General features: G+C 50.0%; 6 protein-coding genes across 6 annotated transcripts; 5 read left to right on the top strand and 1 right to left on the bottom strand.

The window, feature by feature from the left end:
- Nucleotides 1-588: 588 nt before the first annotated feature.
- N7489_007526 (uncharacterized protein) lies at nt 589-2,392 on the top strand (the record flags this gene model as incomplete). Its single annotated transcript, XM_056713276.1, has 4 exons — nt 589-770; nt 830-905; nt 993-1,193; nt 1,556-2,392. The coding sequence occupies 4 exons, from the start codon at nt 589-591 to the stop codon at nt 2,390-2,392; spliced, it is 1,296 nt and encodes a 431-aa protein (XP_056566991.1).
- A 7-nt stretch (nt 2,393-2,399) lies between these two features.
- Nucleotides 2,400-2,897, top strand: N7489_007527 (uncharacterized protein; the record flags this gene model as incomplete). The annotated part of the gene is made up of 1 exon (XM_056713277.1): nt 2,400-2,897. One exon carries the CDS (start codon nt 2,400-2,402, stop codon nt 2,895-2,897), a length of 498 nt encoding a protein of 165 aa, XP_056566992.1.
- A 1,231-nt stretch (nt 2,898-4,128) lies between these two features.
- Nucleotides 4,129-4,449, top strand: N7489_007528 (uncharacterized protein; the record flags this gene model as incomplete). Its single annotated transcript, XM_056713278.1, has 1 exon — nt 4,129-4,449. One exon carries the CDS (start codon nt 4,129-4,131, stop codon nt 4,447-4,449), a length of 321 nt encoding a protein of 106 aa, XP_056566993.1.
- N7489_007529 (integrase zinc binding domain-containing protein) lies at nt 4,425-5,587 on the top strand (the record flags this gene model as incomplete). Its single annotated transcript, XM_056713279.1, has 2 exons — nt 4,425-4,600; nt 4,918-5,587. 2 exons carry the CDS (start codon nt 4,425-4,427, stop codon nt 5,585-5,587), a joined length of 846 nt encoding a protein of 281 aa, XP_056566994.1.
- Nucleotides 5,588-9,017: 3,430 nt separating this feature from the next.
- Nucleotides 9,018-10,063, top strand: N7489_007530 (putative mitochondrial dicarboxylate carrier protein; the record flags this gene model as incomplete). Its single annotated transcript, XM_056713280.1, has 2 exons — nt 9,018-9,958; nt 10,015-10,063. 2 exons carry the CDS (start codon nt 9,018-9,020, stop codon nt 10,061-10,063), a joined length of 990 nt encoding a protein of 329 aa, XP_056566995.1.
- Nucleotides 10,064-11,391: 1,328 nt separating this feature from the next.
- N7489_007531 (DUF895 domain membrane protein) lies at nt 11,392-13,121 on the bottom strand (the record flags this gene model as incomplete). The annotated part of the gene is made up of 4 exons (XM_056713281.1): nt 11,392-11,701; nt 11,757-12,385; nt 12,466-12,780; nt 12,885-13,121. The coding sequence occupies 4 exons, from the start codon at nt 13,119-13,121 to the stop codon at nt 11,392-11,394; spliced, it is 1,491 nt and encodes a 496-aa protein (XP_056566996.1).
- Nucleotides 13,122-14,044: the final 923 nt, after the last annotated feature.

The raw sequence follows: 14,044 nt of genomic DNA on the forward strand, positions 1-14,044 counted from the left end.
TGGAATTTGTGAAGGGGTCAGGATTGATCGACGAGATTATGTCAGCTCCCCGCGATTCTGGGGCTAGACTATGAAATTTTTAGAACTATATAGATTTGGTGAAGTCATTGTGCGTCATTCCTGTCGTCCGTGGCTGATGGAATCCTAGATTTTGAGAAAAATAAACTCATCTTCGCAAGATCCAAGACTAATTCGCAGATGATTGACGAAATAGTAAAGTTATGGTAGGTGGCCGCAACCGTCAGAGCAGCATAAAAGAACCCAAGAACTGGACTCATCAACTTCTCCTTGTAAACTACTCAAAAAGCATCAATGAGTTATTTTTGATTCTAGAACTCCTATTTGTTCCCGCTATTCGCCTTCTCGGTCATAGAGTCCTTTATTCCGAATCAAGTTCGTGTCCATTTGAACCATTCGGGTCAAGTCGGACTGCGCCTTCAGGCATTTGCAACCCACAGCCCTTCGTCCCATCACCAACCGCGTGTTCGCTTCAGCTCGGCGTTCAGCCCCGACATCACCCGTGGAACTGTGGAGAAACACTACCGAAACTGCACGAGAACCTCCTTCATACCAAGACCGATCGTAACCATGGCCTCTGCCGGAAAGGATTATATACCCCTCGGCCGCTCCGACTCTCCTGGTCCTCTGGCTTCAGATTTCTCTCAACAACAAGTCGCGAAACAACGCAACAATAACTATCACTCTACTTCACTCAGAAAAATGGTTGCCACATCTGTGAATCGCACTGCGCTGCACCCTGGTGGTGTTCAGTATGTTGCCTTCCTACCTCACTGTCCTTACCTTCTTGTCGCTAACTGTCTTTACTTAGGCCTGGCAAGGGTCACACCGAGCTCGAGGAGGAGCTTCACGAGACTGCTCACATTGACTACGATCGTGTTTCAATTGTAAGACCTCGACACCCTAACGCTTGACACTTGACTACAATGTCTGTGGTGTTTTGCTATCTTGATTCCTTAACTAACATGGTTTAGATTGCCAACCCCTCTGTTCCTGCCCTCTACGAAGATGCTCTTGTCTATGAGACTGGTACTGCTGTCACCTCCAGCGGTGCTTTGAGCGCATACTCTGGTGCTAAGACTGGTCGTTCCCCCTCCGACAAGCGTATCGTCCAGGAGGCTTCCTCAGAAGGCGATGTCTGGTGGGGACCCGTAAATAAGCCCATGACACTCGATGTGAGTCAATTTTTCTTACTCTTCTATGCGCCATTTTGCTGGATATTCCATTGTCGATGTTGGAGCACACCCTTGCAGATGGGCCCGATGAGAGATCCACTTGGGATCCCTTGCATATGCATCGGGAGGTCAAGCTTTTCGGCGGAACTTCGTGCAACCTTTTGGAATGCAGTTTCTCCCGGATAATACCTCATCACCTTTCATCTCAAGAATATTTCCTTCTGCCCGTTTTTTGGATCTCCCTTGCCCCCCATTTTGCCCCTCGGCTTTCAGTTGCGGCTCCACAATTCCCCGCCCTTGGTCCGAGGCCATCACGTGCATGACGTCAATCATCAAGCTGGTGACTAACATATTCCCCACAGGTCTGGCGTATCAACCGTGAGCGTGCTGTCGACTACCTGAACACCCGTAACCGCATCTATGTCGTGGATGGTTACGCCGGCTGGGATGAGCGCTACCGCATCAGCGTTCGCGTTGTCTGCGCTCGCGCCTACCACGCTCTCTTCATGCGCAACATGCTGATCCGCCCCAAGCGTGAGGAGCTCGACCACTTCCACCCCGACTATGTCATCTACAACGCTGGCTCTTTCCCCGCCAACCGCTTCACCGAGGGTATGACCTCCGCCACCTCCGTTGCCATCAACTTCGCCGACAAGGAGATGGTCATCCTTGGTACCGAGTACGCTGGTGAGATGAAGAAGGGTGTCTTCACCGTTCTCTACTACGAGATGCCTGTCAAGCACAACGTCCTGACTCTTCACTCATCTGCCAACGAGGGTGAGAACGGCGATGTCACCGTCTTCTTCGGTCTGTCTGGTACTGGCAAGACCACCTTGTCCGCTGACCCCAAGCGCAAGCTGATTGGTGACGACGAGCACTGCTGGACTGACACCGGTGTCTTCAACATTGAGGGTGGCTGCTACGCCAAGTGCATTGGTCTCTCCGCCGAGAAGGAGCCCGATATTTTCAACGCCATCCGCTTCGGCTCCGTCCTCGAGAACACCGTTTTCGACCCCATCTCCCGTGTTGTTGACTACGACGATGCCACCCTTACCGAGAACACCCGTTGCGCCTACCCCATTGAGTACATTGACAACGCCAAGATCCCCTGCCTCAGCGACAACCACCCCAGCAACATCATTCTGCTCACCTGTGATGCCCGCGGTGTCCTGCCCCCCCATCTCCAAGCTCACCCCTGAGCAGACCATGTTCCACTTCATCTCCGGTTACACCTCCAAGATGGCTGGTACCGAGGACGGTGTCACCGAGCCCCAGGCTACCTTCTCTTCTTGCTTCGCTCAGCCCTTCCTGGCTCTTCACCCCATGCGCTACGCCCGCATGTTGGCCGAGAAGATCAAGGAGCACAAGGTCAACGCCTGGCTCCTGAACACCGGCTGGGTTGGCGCCGGCGCTACCACTGGCGGCAAGCGTTGCCCTCTCAAGTACACCCGTGCCATCCTGGACTCCGTCCACAACGGCGAGCTCGCCAAGGCCGAGTACGAGACCTACGCTACCTTCAACCTGCCCGTCCCCACCTCCTGTCCCGGTGTCCCCAGCGAGCTCCTCAACCCCGAGAAGAGCTGGACCGCCTCCACCTCCTTCAAGGACGAGGTCACCAAGCTTGCTGTCCTCTTCAACGAGAACTTCAAGAAGTACTCTGACGAGGCTACCCCCGATGTCCTCGCTGCTGCCCCTAAGGTTTAGAGGGTTCGAGCGATGGTTAAAAATTTCTTTTTCTCCTTGTTTCTTGTTCTCCCAAACAGGTTGAATGAGTCATTTGCATGGCGTGCTGCATTTTTTTGGTGATGATCTTTGGATCCTCTCGCCGACGTCTGCCGCTTGTATCGGGACAAGCGATGGATACCTTATTGATTTCCCCCGATTTGGGTTGTGCTTTTTTTGTCTTTCGCCATCTATCTTGGCTGGCAGAACGGAGTTATGCAGTGATATTAATGAAGAATTTCTTATACGATAGTGAATGCAATTTTTATCTCAAAATTGACCTTGTTTTGTAATCTAATCGTTGCTCCTCGTAATGGTCTCGTTGACAATCCTAGCCCGCGAATGCTTGTCTTCTGTTGGAGGCCATCACTAAATGTCTAGGATACGGCTGGAGATCCTGTGTCATGAATAACCATCACTAGCCCTGAGCGTAATAGTTTTTGAAGCTTATCTGGTGACTGGTCTCTACCTAGGTATACTACGCGGTGGTGCATCTCGGGCGGAGACCTTCATCAAGAATGCATTTCGTGCTCTTCAAGTTACCATATACAGGCAACAGATTGTCTAGTACAGGCTTATGACAAGTGAAAAGATGGAGAGCTAGTAGGTGAAGCGTCGACAGGATCTGACAACCTGGGGTTAAATATGAAAAGTGCGTCAGTTCGTCACATCTAATTCTTTATATATATCTATCTAGCTATAGCACTAATAAATGGAAGAAAATCAGATATCTAGGAAATACCTAAGAGTATGTCTTGGAGACTAGTAATAGACTATTAAGAATACTATATGAAGTGAGGGGTGAGGTTTAATGTGAAGTGAGGCTTAAGTGAGAAGGTATAACTACTAACCCGACTAGATGAATATGTTTCACTTCTAATAGGTACGAAATATACCGCAAAAAAACATAAGTGAGTGACTTTATCTTCTAATGACTTCTTATTTATAAAAGCTACTTTGTTGGTAAAACACTGGTATGTAAGACCTCCTAGAAGCCTTATATTTCTATTCCTATATATAACTTGCCTTTTTAAGGTTGATATAAATGACGTGAGCGATATATAATTAGTGTCTGGCATCTTTTTACTATATCATGGGCTATTTTTACCTTGCTGTCGCTAGCTTGTCCTGATATTAAGGGATATACTTTCCTCTACTACTCTCGTTCGGTCCCATGCAGTCCAAACCCTGACTCAGTACGTTGGCACCGTTGATGCAACAAATCGCGAAAGTCAAGGAAAGCCGGCGCCTACCATGTTGCTTCGAAATTCAGATCCCTTCAAGAGGCGTGCACGCTTCTGCAGTTGTGGAGCTCAGCGAGGACATGCGACGCACCATCACTTCGGGTTACGACAGCGACACTCGCTGGAAGTCCCTGATCGACACGCTGATCGATATGGACGCATCTCAGGACGCTATGAAAGCCAGGCTGCCCTACTCGCTCCACGATGACGGCCTGCTCTACTTTCACCCCTCGACAGGCGAACCTTCCCTCTGCCTGAAAAATCGATGGCAAAGGACGTCTTCACCTTAGTCCACGATGAAAAAGGCCATCAGGGTCTCGATGCCGCCTGGCAGAAGCTCAAAGGTCTCACCTTCTATAAGGGCGCCAAGCTGCTGAAGAAATATATTGAGCACTGCCCGATCTGTCGCGAGAATGCTGTCCCGCGTCACAAACCATATGGGTCCCCCCAACCCCGTCACGCATGATCCAGAGGAAAACATTTAGAATCGGCATGACATTGACGATGTTCCCTCGGCCATCGCTCTCTACTGGTGTGGACAATGTCAGTCCAGCGACTCGAGCACTCCGATTTACGATGAAATCGACAACTCCGAAGTCTCTGTACGCGTCGTTGTCGAGCCCCTACACTTAACGGTGCTGTATTTCCCATTAAATTCCCGGAGACCTCGATCGCCTTTTCGGTCCAGCAGAGGAGGAAGAGCCCAGCTACCTACCTAGGAGGATGTCTCTTTTATAATTATGACGACGCATGCCCAGAAATGCGCAGATTGGCCCATCACCGCCAGGAGCGACTGATATGCTCTGCCTGCCAGGAGATACTTTCGACGATTTCCACATGAAGCAATTTGCTAAGGCCGCTGGCATCAAGCTGGAGCGGCACAGACCAATCTGGACCAATGACTGGACCCCAGTCCATACCACGGGAAACAGAATTTCGGCGAAGGACATAGCTCGTTTCCCTTTATACGTCAAGTATGAGCGGGACGACCAAGGAAAATTGGTCCTGCCCGACGATCACAATGTTCTCCTAAGCGATGAGCTGGTCTACGCAGCCATGAAGGAGCTGGCGCAGAAGAAACGCGCCGAATTTCGCGCTGTATGGGACGCCAACGGCGAACCTCGGGCTAGCCGCGTGCCGCAGGACCCGGCCCCGCGTATCGACTTCCACGGCCTGCCCTGTGCCCCGATTTGGAAGAGATATTATGCGTTCGTCAGGCTCCGTGCCGCCGCTAAATACGGGTATCTGATGGCGGCTAAGGCAGATTTACAACTGAAGTCTGAAGACCCAATTTTCACCCGCTTGTCGGACGCGCCGGTCTTCCTCGTGATCGGTCAAAACCTTGTTGACACCATAGAATGTGCCTGGCAACCGAATACCAGCGGAGAAACGCTGAATTCATGGGTTGATGGAACGTTTCTTGAATAAAGGACGCTGGGATTCTTCCTTTTCTACCGCTATCAGCAGGGTCGTGGCTAGCTAGTATGCACTCATTGCCTAGGGGGTCTTACACAATTTCTATCATTCTGCTTAGTTTTCATGCTACCACAAGAATACAGGAAGACACTTTAAGTGTAGGACATAAATCAACAGCCTCTGCTGTCATTATGTACCGCTGGGAAGTTCGTAAATCGGCAACACCTGGGTATGTAGATATGTAGCTGTATAATGGAGTGTGAAATGGAGGTTGTATGGTTGGAGAAATTAGAAGCTGAGACGATGAGGTCTAAAGGTAATTCATGTCTCTAACTCGCTCATAGCTTGGCTGCAACTTCTACATTCTAGCTCAATGTTGACTCTTGAAATGTGTGCACAGTGTTATGTATGGCAACATAGCACCAAATTGATTCCTAGCTCATCAGTTGCTGTCCAATGGGGCTGATACGAACAATATTGCACGGTATATGATCGCGAATTGCACCGTTTGAGCGAATCATGCCCGCATCCCGCTTCACATGCTCCATATGCCCCTGGGCATGCATGCTATCCGACGTTTGCTGATCCGTACCGGTCTGTGATACTTTAACGTATGACGCCGGCATCTACAACATGAACCGGGGTTGATTCTATATATAATCATAAGAAAGCCGGGAAGAGTAAATAATAGGGGTAGATGGAAAGGGGGTATGAGAGTGAGGTAAAGGAAAGTGAGATTGTTAAGGGGGATTGGTGAAAGAGAATGTATGGCAGTCTGCACCACTGCGACTACTGAAACAAATATACGGCCGTATAAACGACCAGCTGTTCTTATATACTACCTATGTAGGTATAAGTCGAGTGGGAAGAGGATTGGGGTAATGTAGGCGGTATCCCGATTAGGTCGGTGGTCATGATCCATGGAGAGTCCCTCAAAACCTTCGTACCCGCTCCTGCAACCCGTCCCCGGCTCCTCAATACGATATCCCCTGTCTAGGAAAGCCACACATAAGAAGCATTCCCGAACTCCTATGCCGGAAGGCTGGTGGGTCCAAATCGAGGCTTGAGGCTGGTGGAGCTCCCGACTTGCCGAAAACCCTTTCCGCGGAGGGAACTAGGAGTGAAGATGCGCTTTGGGTTTGATTGATAGATTGCGCGTGGGAGCTCCTCAAGGCCGAGCTAGGCACGGAGTGGATTCCGCGGGAGATACCCCAGAGAACATTCGGCACTTAGGCTTTCACAATTGGCTGGTGCGTAGTAGCTCCAGCGTTGGTTAATACTGGCTACAAGGAACGACGGAATTTATCGTCGACGGCGGTTTCCGAGATAAATCTGAGTTCCTTTTGGTCGGAGAAGATGCAAATAGCTTAATAAGTTAGTAGGCATCGGAGCATCGGAGAGGTCCGTGGATATGCACTGAGTCGTTGGGGATTCAGTCTTCACTGTACTTTGAGGTCCAGGACTTGGTTTACACCGGCGGCCTCGTACTCTAAGAGAGATGACGATTCAAACATGGACTCCGCGGGTCCTAAACCATTACCGAACGGTGATATCCGATGCTGAGTCTCTCTTGGGCACTGTTCGTAGTTTACTCTCGCATCGCTTTGCTAAACTTCCCGCCCTACCAATTCAAACACCGAGCCCATCAATGACCCCGTCTAGTCCCCGTGGCATATCCAGGACAACTAGTCAGGGGGTTTGAATCCCCGAACGAACATATGACGATATTATCCGGAGAACAGACCTCCGCTGACTCTTACCGACTTGCCCGGTCCTCTTGAAACGACGTTGGCAGTCGACGACTTATATCCGTAATCGTCACAAATGACCAATACCGTAGACAAGATGCAGCACCAGACACGGGGTGAGAATCCACTGTAGAAGCTTACCTGAGATAATTATTGCCGGTCATCGGCGGAAACGAGCCAGAAGCAAGCCCAAACCGGAGGAATCTCTGTGGCCTAGCTCTGGCAACCCAACAATAGTAGCGGGAGCCGCAGCTCCACACAAGGGGATCCTTTAGAATCTCAATGGATGGGATTGGTCGGTGATCAGGGGATGGTGCAAAGGGGGGCCCACCGGCGTCAGCGAAATGATGCTCGGCCGATTGGACTGCCGTCCGAGTATGCTCGGATCATGGCCCGAGGGAAGCGGGAGGAAATTACCGTGGAATAGCCGATTAGACTTATCCACCCCGCCGAGATGTTAGTCACGACTTATTGGATTCTAGCCACTGTGACTGTGGCAGAGGTCCCAACAATTAGATCATAGTCCGATATACGGCTAATCCGTGCGTTTGCATCGTATATTCGACGTAGAACTGATTCTGTTGGGAGATTGTGCCGGGGATATCCTGAGGCCTTTGCTCTTGAAATATTTATCGGACATTTATTGTTGCATATGTAGATACGTAGTATATTGGTCATTGAGATATGCCCAGAGAGGTTGTATATGTGCCGGATACTTGGGTATATCAGGACGAACGGGATCCCGACAAGTTCTCGTGGGGAATCCCCAAAGGGTTTAGTGCTGGTGGGGATTCCGAGTTTAGCTCGTGGCACTAAGATATCTCGTAGTAATTGAAAGGGGATCAACGGAGTTCAACGGAGTGACAGTCCACAGTCTGTTCTATATTAGACAGTATTAGCAAGTCTTAGACACAGTTTTGAGATATCAAGAAGTTATACCCTCCTGACCTGGGTATGTGCATGTTGCAAATGACAAGTCCGTGGAATGCAGGATCGTCGAGCTATCCCCCGCATTTTGACAAGCTCCATAGCGTGCAGGCGTGTCCACGATAGTGCATTGACAATCGAAATGATGTAAATATCATTGGTCCAACACGTCAGTCCTTGGTGGAGGCCTTTGGTGACCTTCGCTCCATACTAGGGAAATGCCAGGTACTATTCCCGTGTCCCATATTGTCTCCATCTCCATACTGGGCGGGGAACTCACGGGTAGCCTTCGGTTGACGGTCGGTTGAAGGGGAATAATCTCCGGTTCGGAATGAGATCACGGTTCTATAGATTTGAGATTTGAATATATTAGACAAGCTCAGGCCCCTGTTGTCCCGGTTTGACCCTGTGTAGTTGTACCAGAGTAGTAAGTACTCCTTGAGAATCTACACACATTAACACCCCGCACCTTCTCTGTCTTGTGACTTCTTGTGTCTCCTCTCATATTTTCTCTCTCTCTCTCTGATTTCTGTTCTCCGTTCTTCAACCTGTTTGACAGCTGCTATCCTGAATCTTTCCAAGGTTCATATTAACGCAACTACGTCATCGGTGAGTACCATGGTCCCAAACATAGTCCCCGTGGCTTCTAAATCCGTGAGATCCTGCTAATTTCCTGAAAAGATTTCTAGTCAGTGTTAGTTTCTTGACTTCCTACGCCTATACGTCCTGCATTGTATTAACTTGCATTAGGACCTCAATACTTCACCATGGCATCCACTATCAAGGACAGCACCAGCAATGCTGCTGTCTCTGCACAGAACGCGACCAAGTCCACCATTGAGAATCCTACCGATTTCCTGCACCACCCGTACACCCGCGCAGCCCTGCCTTTCATCAACGGCGGACTCGCCGGTATGACCGCCACGGCCGTGATCCAACCCGTCGACATGGTCAAGGTGCGCCTGCAGCTTGCTGGCGAAGGAGCCCGCACCGGTCCTCGCCCATCCGCTCTCGGAATCACTCGCGATATCGTCGCCTCTGGCAAGGTCCTCGATCTCTACACCGGCTTGTCCGCCGGCATCCTCCGCCAAGCCGTCTACACCACCGCCCGTCTAGGATTCTTCGAGACATTCATCAAGACACTCAATTCCCGCGCTGAATCCTCAGGCCGAAAAGTAACCTTCGCCGAGCGTGCTGCGGCAGGACTGTCCGCCGGCGGAATCGCGGCCATGATTGGAAACCCAGCCGACTTGGCCCTCGTGCGCATGCAGTCCGACGGTCTCAAGGCCCCCGAGGCTCGCGCTAACTACCGCTCCGTCTTTGATGCTCTCGCTCGCATCACCCGCACCGAGGGCCTCGCTGCCCTGTGGGCTGGTGCTACGCCTACGGTTGTGCGTGCTATGGCCCTCAACATGGGTCAGTTGACTTTCTTCGCCGAGGCCAAGCAGCAGCTTAAGCAGCACACTTCTCTCTCCACTCAGAATCAGACTTTCGCTGCTTCCGGAATTGCCGGGTTCTTTGCTAGTTTCTTGTCTCTGCCTTTCGATTTCATCAAGACCCGTCTTCAGAAGCAACAGAAGGACCCCAAGACTGGCTCGCTTCCTTACAAGGGCTTGGTGGATTGTGCGCGCAAGGTTGCCAAGGATGAGGGTTGGTTGCGCTTCTACCGTGGCTTCGGAACTTACTACGTTCGGATCGCTCCTCATGCGTTAGTTCCCCCCACTATTTTACCCCGGTTTTTTTCCCCACTGACTCGATCTGCAGAATGGTCACCCTCATCGTGGCTGATTATCTCAACCTCCTCACCAAGTAAACTTGCTTGACCGAGTTTTGAGAGCCTGGAGTTTCGAATTTCATTCTTTTACATTGCTCTCCGATTACACATCGCATTGACCCATTGCTCAGTTACGCGATTTAATATTCTCACCACGCCACAAAGTCTCTTGATAGACACCGTCTGCTATTTTTAACATCCATGGGAAGCGCAGCGTCCGGGGGAATACAGACAATCCACCCCGAGACATCTTATGCTCCGTTTGGTCTGTGTGCATCGCACAAACCCACCCTCCCTATAACGAGAAATTACACATGGTAGATCTGGTGCCTGGGCATTCGGAAAACATGATACCGGTGAAGGGCCATTCCGACTTGCAATTTCCTTTCCTTTCCCTGGGAAGAGAGATGAAAAGATGTCGGGGGAGAATACGCGGTTGGCCGGTCTTTTCCGCGGAAAGCCAGCGACAACAGAACACAACTCATTGTCTTTGTCAAGTCCTTGCTCATTGCCTTCTTTTCTTTTTCTTTTTCTTTTTCTTTTTCTTTCGTGTTTTCGGCAAGCGAATACCCCCTTGTCTGGCTCTGGTTCTTTGCCTCTGTCATACTTTACGTCATGGTCTTGGCTACGCTTGAGGTAGAGTTGATAGATAGCTTACTTGCCTATCTCTCTCTTTCGTTTTTCTTCAATAGTAAAACAGTCTAATATGTCTCTGGTTCATGTAGGCTTGTATTATTCAAGGGCTATGGATAATGGTCTTCTTAGTAACGGGATAAAGGACTCTTCTCATCGTTGCGGCAACTCCTCTGTTTTGGATAATCGCTTTCGGACATGTTGCATTGGTGCAAATGACGTGTAACTTGGAGTACCAGAGGAAATGACGAAGGTCTCTCGGGCCTAGGTAGACTTGTGGGTACGGGGCCTTTACTGACCTGCAGCATAGAACTCATTACCAACGTTATTGACATCAGCCTTCCGGCAATTTTGTCGTCCAGTGGAATAAACCCTTAGACATAGGCAAAGTCGGCCCATTTATTTATGTGAGTGTATTCATTACAATAGCTACAATGGCGAAGCAGAAGGCCTACAGAATAAAAACACAAATAAGGAAAGACATCTCATCGTGAAAGTGAAACTATCCACTATTGAAACCGACTTCGTAAAAATAGAGACCCAAAGTGCACCGGCAATACAAGCCAGACGGGAATCACAAGGGGGACACCATTAAAAAAATAAAAGACCACAATCAAGACTATGTCCCGATACCGGCGCACTTGCATATCCATCACAGAGCAAGAAGACGCCTCGCAAAAAAGAGAAAAAGATCCCGTTCCATCCAATTCCCTTCGAGTTCATATTATCTCTGATTAGATCTTATCATCGCCAACACGCTTGGACTCAACAGCACCAGGCGGCAGGACGTCCTCGAGCGTCTCGCCGGTGCCCTCAAGCTCCTCCTCCACGGGAACAGAGTCCTTAATCTTGAAGAAGACGACAGGAATAGCGACGATGATGGAGCCGCACAACAGACCAAAGTTCGAGGCGTATTCGTTCATGAACGGGATCTTTCGTGAATCCAATGACCACATGACCGCTGCGCCGGCAGATTGCAGGCCTTTGTAGAAACCGGCCAAGTTGGCGAGTTTGCGGCCGGAGTTACCGAGGGCGCCCATGATCCTAGAAGGACAATGTTAGTCACGAGGTATCGCAAAGAACAAGGAGCGAAATTTACCAGTAGACAATACCCTGCCAAACAGCATCGTACATGCCGTAGAAGAAGTACAGGAACATGGGACCAACGTAGCCCTTGGTACTCCAATCCCAGCCCTTGAAATCCGTGGTCTTGGGGTCCACATCCTCACGCGTGTACCTCACCTGCCAGGCATACCCACTACCCCAGATAACGACGGTGAGGATGAAAAGGATGACCAAGGCCGCCTTAGCACGGACGGAGCGACGAACCCGTTCCATATCAAGAATAGGGCCCATGATGACAGCAGCCACGATCTGAGCAAACCAGTACAGGAATCCATTGAGGGCCTTGGTGCGGGTGTTGAAGTAAGCGCCGTTAATGGCGTTCTGCTGGTACGTGTAGAACCAGTTGGAGGACCAGAACATGGGGAAGAGGAGGATGATCCACGGTTCCGCGCGGAGTGTATCCCACAGCCCGACGATCTCGGATTTCCACGAGGGGTTCTTCATCAGGATCACGCGCGAGCCGTCGCGACGCACGACTTTCTCTGCGTCGCAGAGACACAGGGCAAGACAGGCGCCTATGAACATGAGTACGATGAAGGCGATGTAGGTGCCGTCGCCGACGGTTTTGTTCTCCTTGACATTGATGTTTTGGCCCAGGGGGATCTTTCAATTGACGTATTAGTTGTTGTTTATGGAAGCCAATTGGGGGTATAGGGCTGGAAAAGGGACCGGGCTGGTCTTACCAAGCTACCAATACAAGCGCCGACGTTGAAAATGGCCCAGAACCAGGCGAAGTAGCGACCCTTCTGTTGCTCGATCGGGTAGGACATCATGATGGTTCCTTGGGCGGCCCAGAGGAGACCTGCGCACACACCGAGTAAGGCGCCGGCGAAAATGTTGAATCCGGGGACATATGCATGTTCGGAGACCAAGAGACTAATGGAGTAAATGCAGTAACCGATTCCGCCGAATGAGAGGGAAAGACGCACGCCGAGACGGTTGACGAATGTTCCGGCGAAGAAACCCACTACGGCGAATGTACTGTACAGTGCGATGTTCTGTTGTTTGTTAGAGAATGTACGACCAAGTCGGAGTGTCGGAGTATGAGATGGAATGAGTGGGGGGAGATAAGAGGAAAACAAAAGTCCCAAGCAAATCGTACCATTTTATCGGCCAAGCTGTGGTCGGCCTTGCCGCCACCGCCCAATCCGCTCAGGGCGTTGAACATGCCTGGACAGAGGAAGCAGACGAAGGCGACCATGCCCAGCTGGATGCGCGGAGAGGCATACCAGCTCGTTGAGAACTTGCCGATCTTACTGGACTTGTACATCCATCCTGCGGGTCGGGGGATGTGTTCAGATTCGGAGGAATATTGCGGAGGAGCCTTCCGTTCATCCATTATGAATGAAGGCGGGAGACCGCAGAAGAATAGACGATAAAAGGTGTGGGAATATTAAGAGGTGTGTGAGTGAGAAGGAAGATTAAAAAGGAGACATTGAGATCTTAAAAGCAAAAAAGTAAAAGATAGCAAGTTTGTACGATGTACCCCCAGAGTAGGCAAGACCAAGTCCAGATTACAAGAGATAAGTCAATAGTCAAAATAGTGTATGTTGCAGGGTAGCATTGGGTTTGATCACGGGCTGAAGCTACCTAGGTAGCTTTATGTGGCTGGCTTTAAGAAAGGACCAGGCTTCGATAGTTTATGAGAGATAGCCATTGGTAAGTACACAATTAGGGGCTCGTACTTTGCGGGGGTGATAGAGGCGCTATGATATTAGTGTTACACCCTGATGGCACTGTTTCCCCTAGGCCGGTAGACCTTGTCGCGTGAGACTGAGACGAGATGTAGTATTTGTAGGTCATCGAGGTTACTATGGGGCTTTTTCGGCTAATAGAGTTAAGAGATCTTTTAGAGTCACATCCCGAAAATATTAAAACAGGAAAAACCATTGGACTTGGGGGGAAAAGACTATCGTATAAGCGATTAATGAGAACGAGGGACGCTAAACTTGAAGCAGCCATATCCTTACTAGTAGTACGTTTGATTGGTTGATGGATTGATTGGCCCGGGTCCCACAGGCCAATCCGCTGGCTCAACTGCGGGGGAGTGATCAAAAGGGGACTAGCGTGATCCTTCTCGTGAATTCTAGATTTCAGATATTTGACATCTGCGGTCACCGCATTTAGATCTATAAGATATACCTACCTAGGTAGATGTATCTGACGATCTGAGACTCTATTCTACGTAGCACAGATACAGTAATCTTTAAATCTAGGGAATTTCTTAAAATAAATCTCCGAACATCTACTTGAACCGTTTCA

The sequence above is a fragment of the Penicillium chrysogenum genome (assembly GCF_028827035.1).
Source record: "Penicillium chrysogenum strain IBT 35668 chromosome Unknown utg000004l_segment0_segment0, whole genome shotgun sequence".
In the NCBI taxonomy this organism is placed as follows: Eukaryota; Fungi; Ascomycota; class Eurotiomycetes; order Eurotiales; family Aspergillaceae; genus Penicillium; species Penicillium chrysogenum.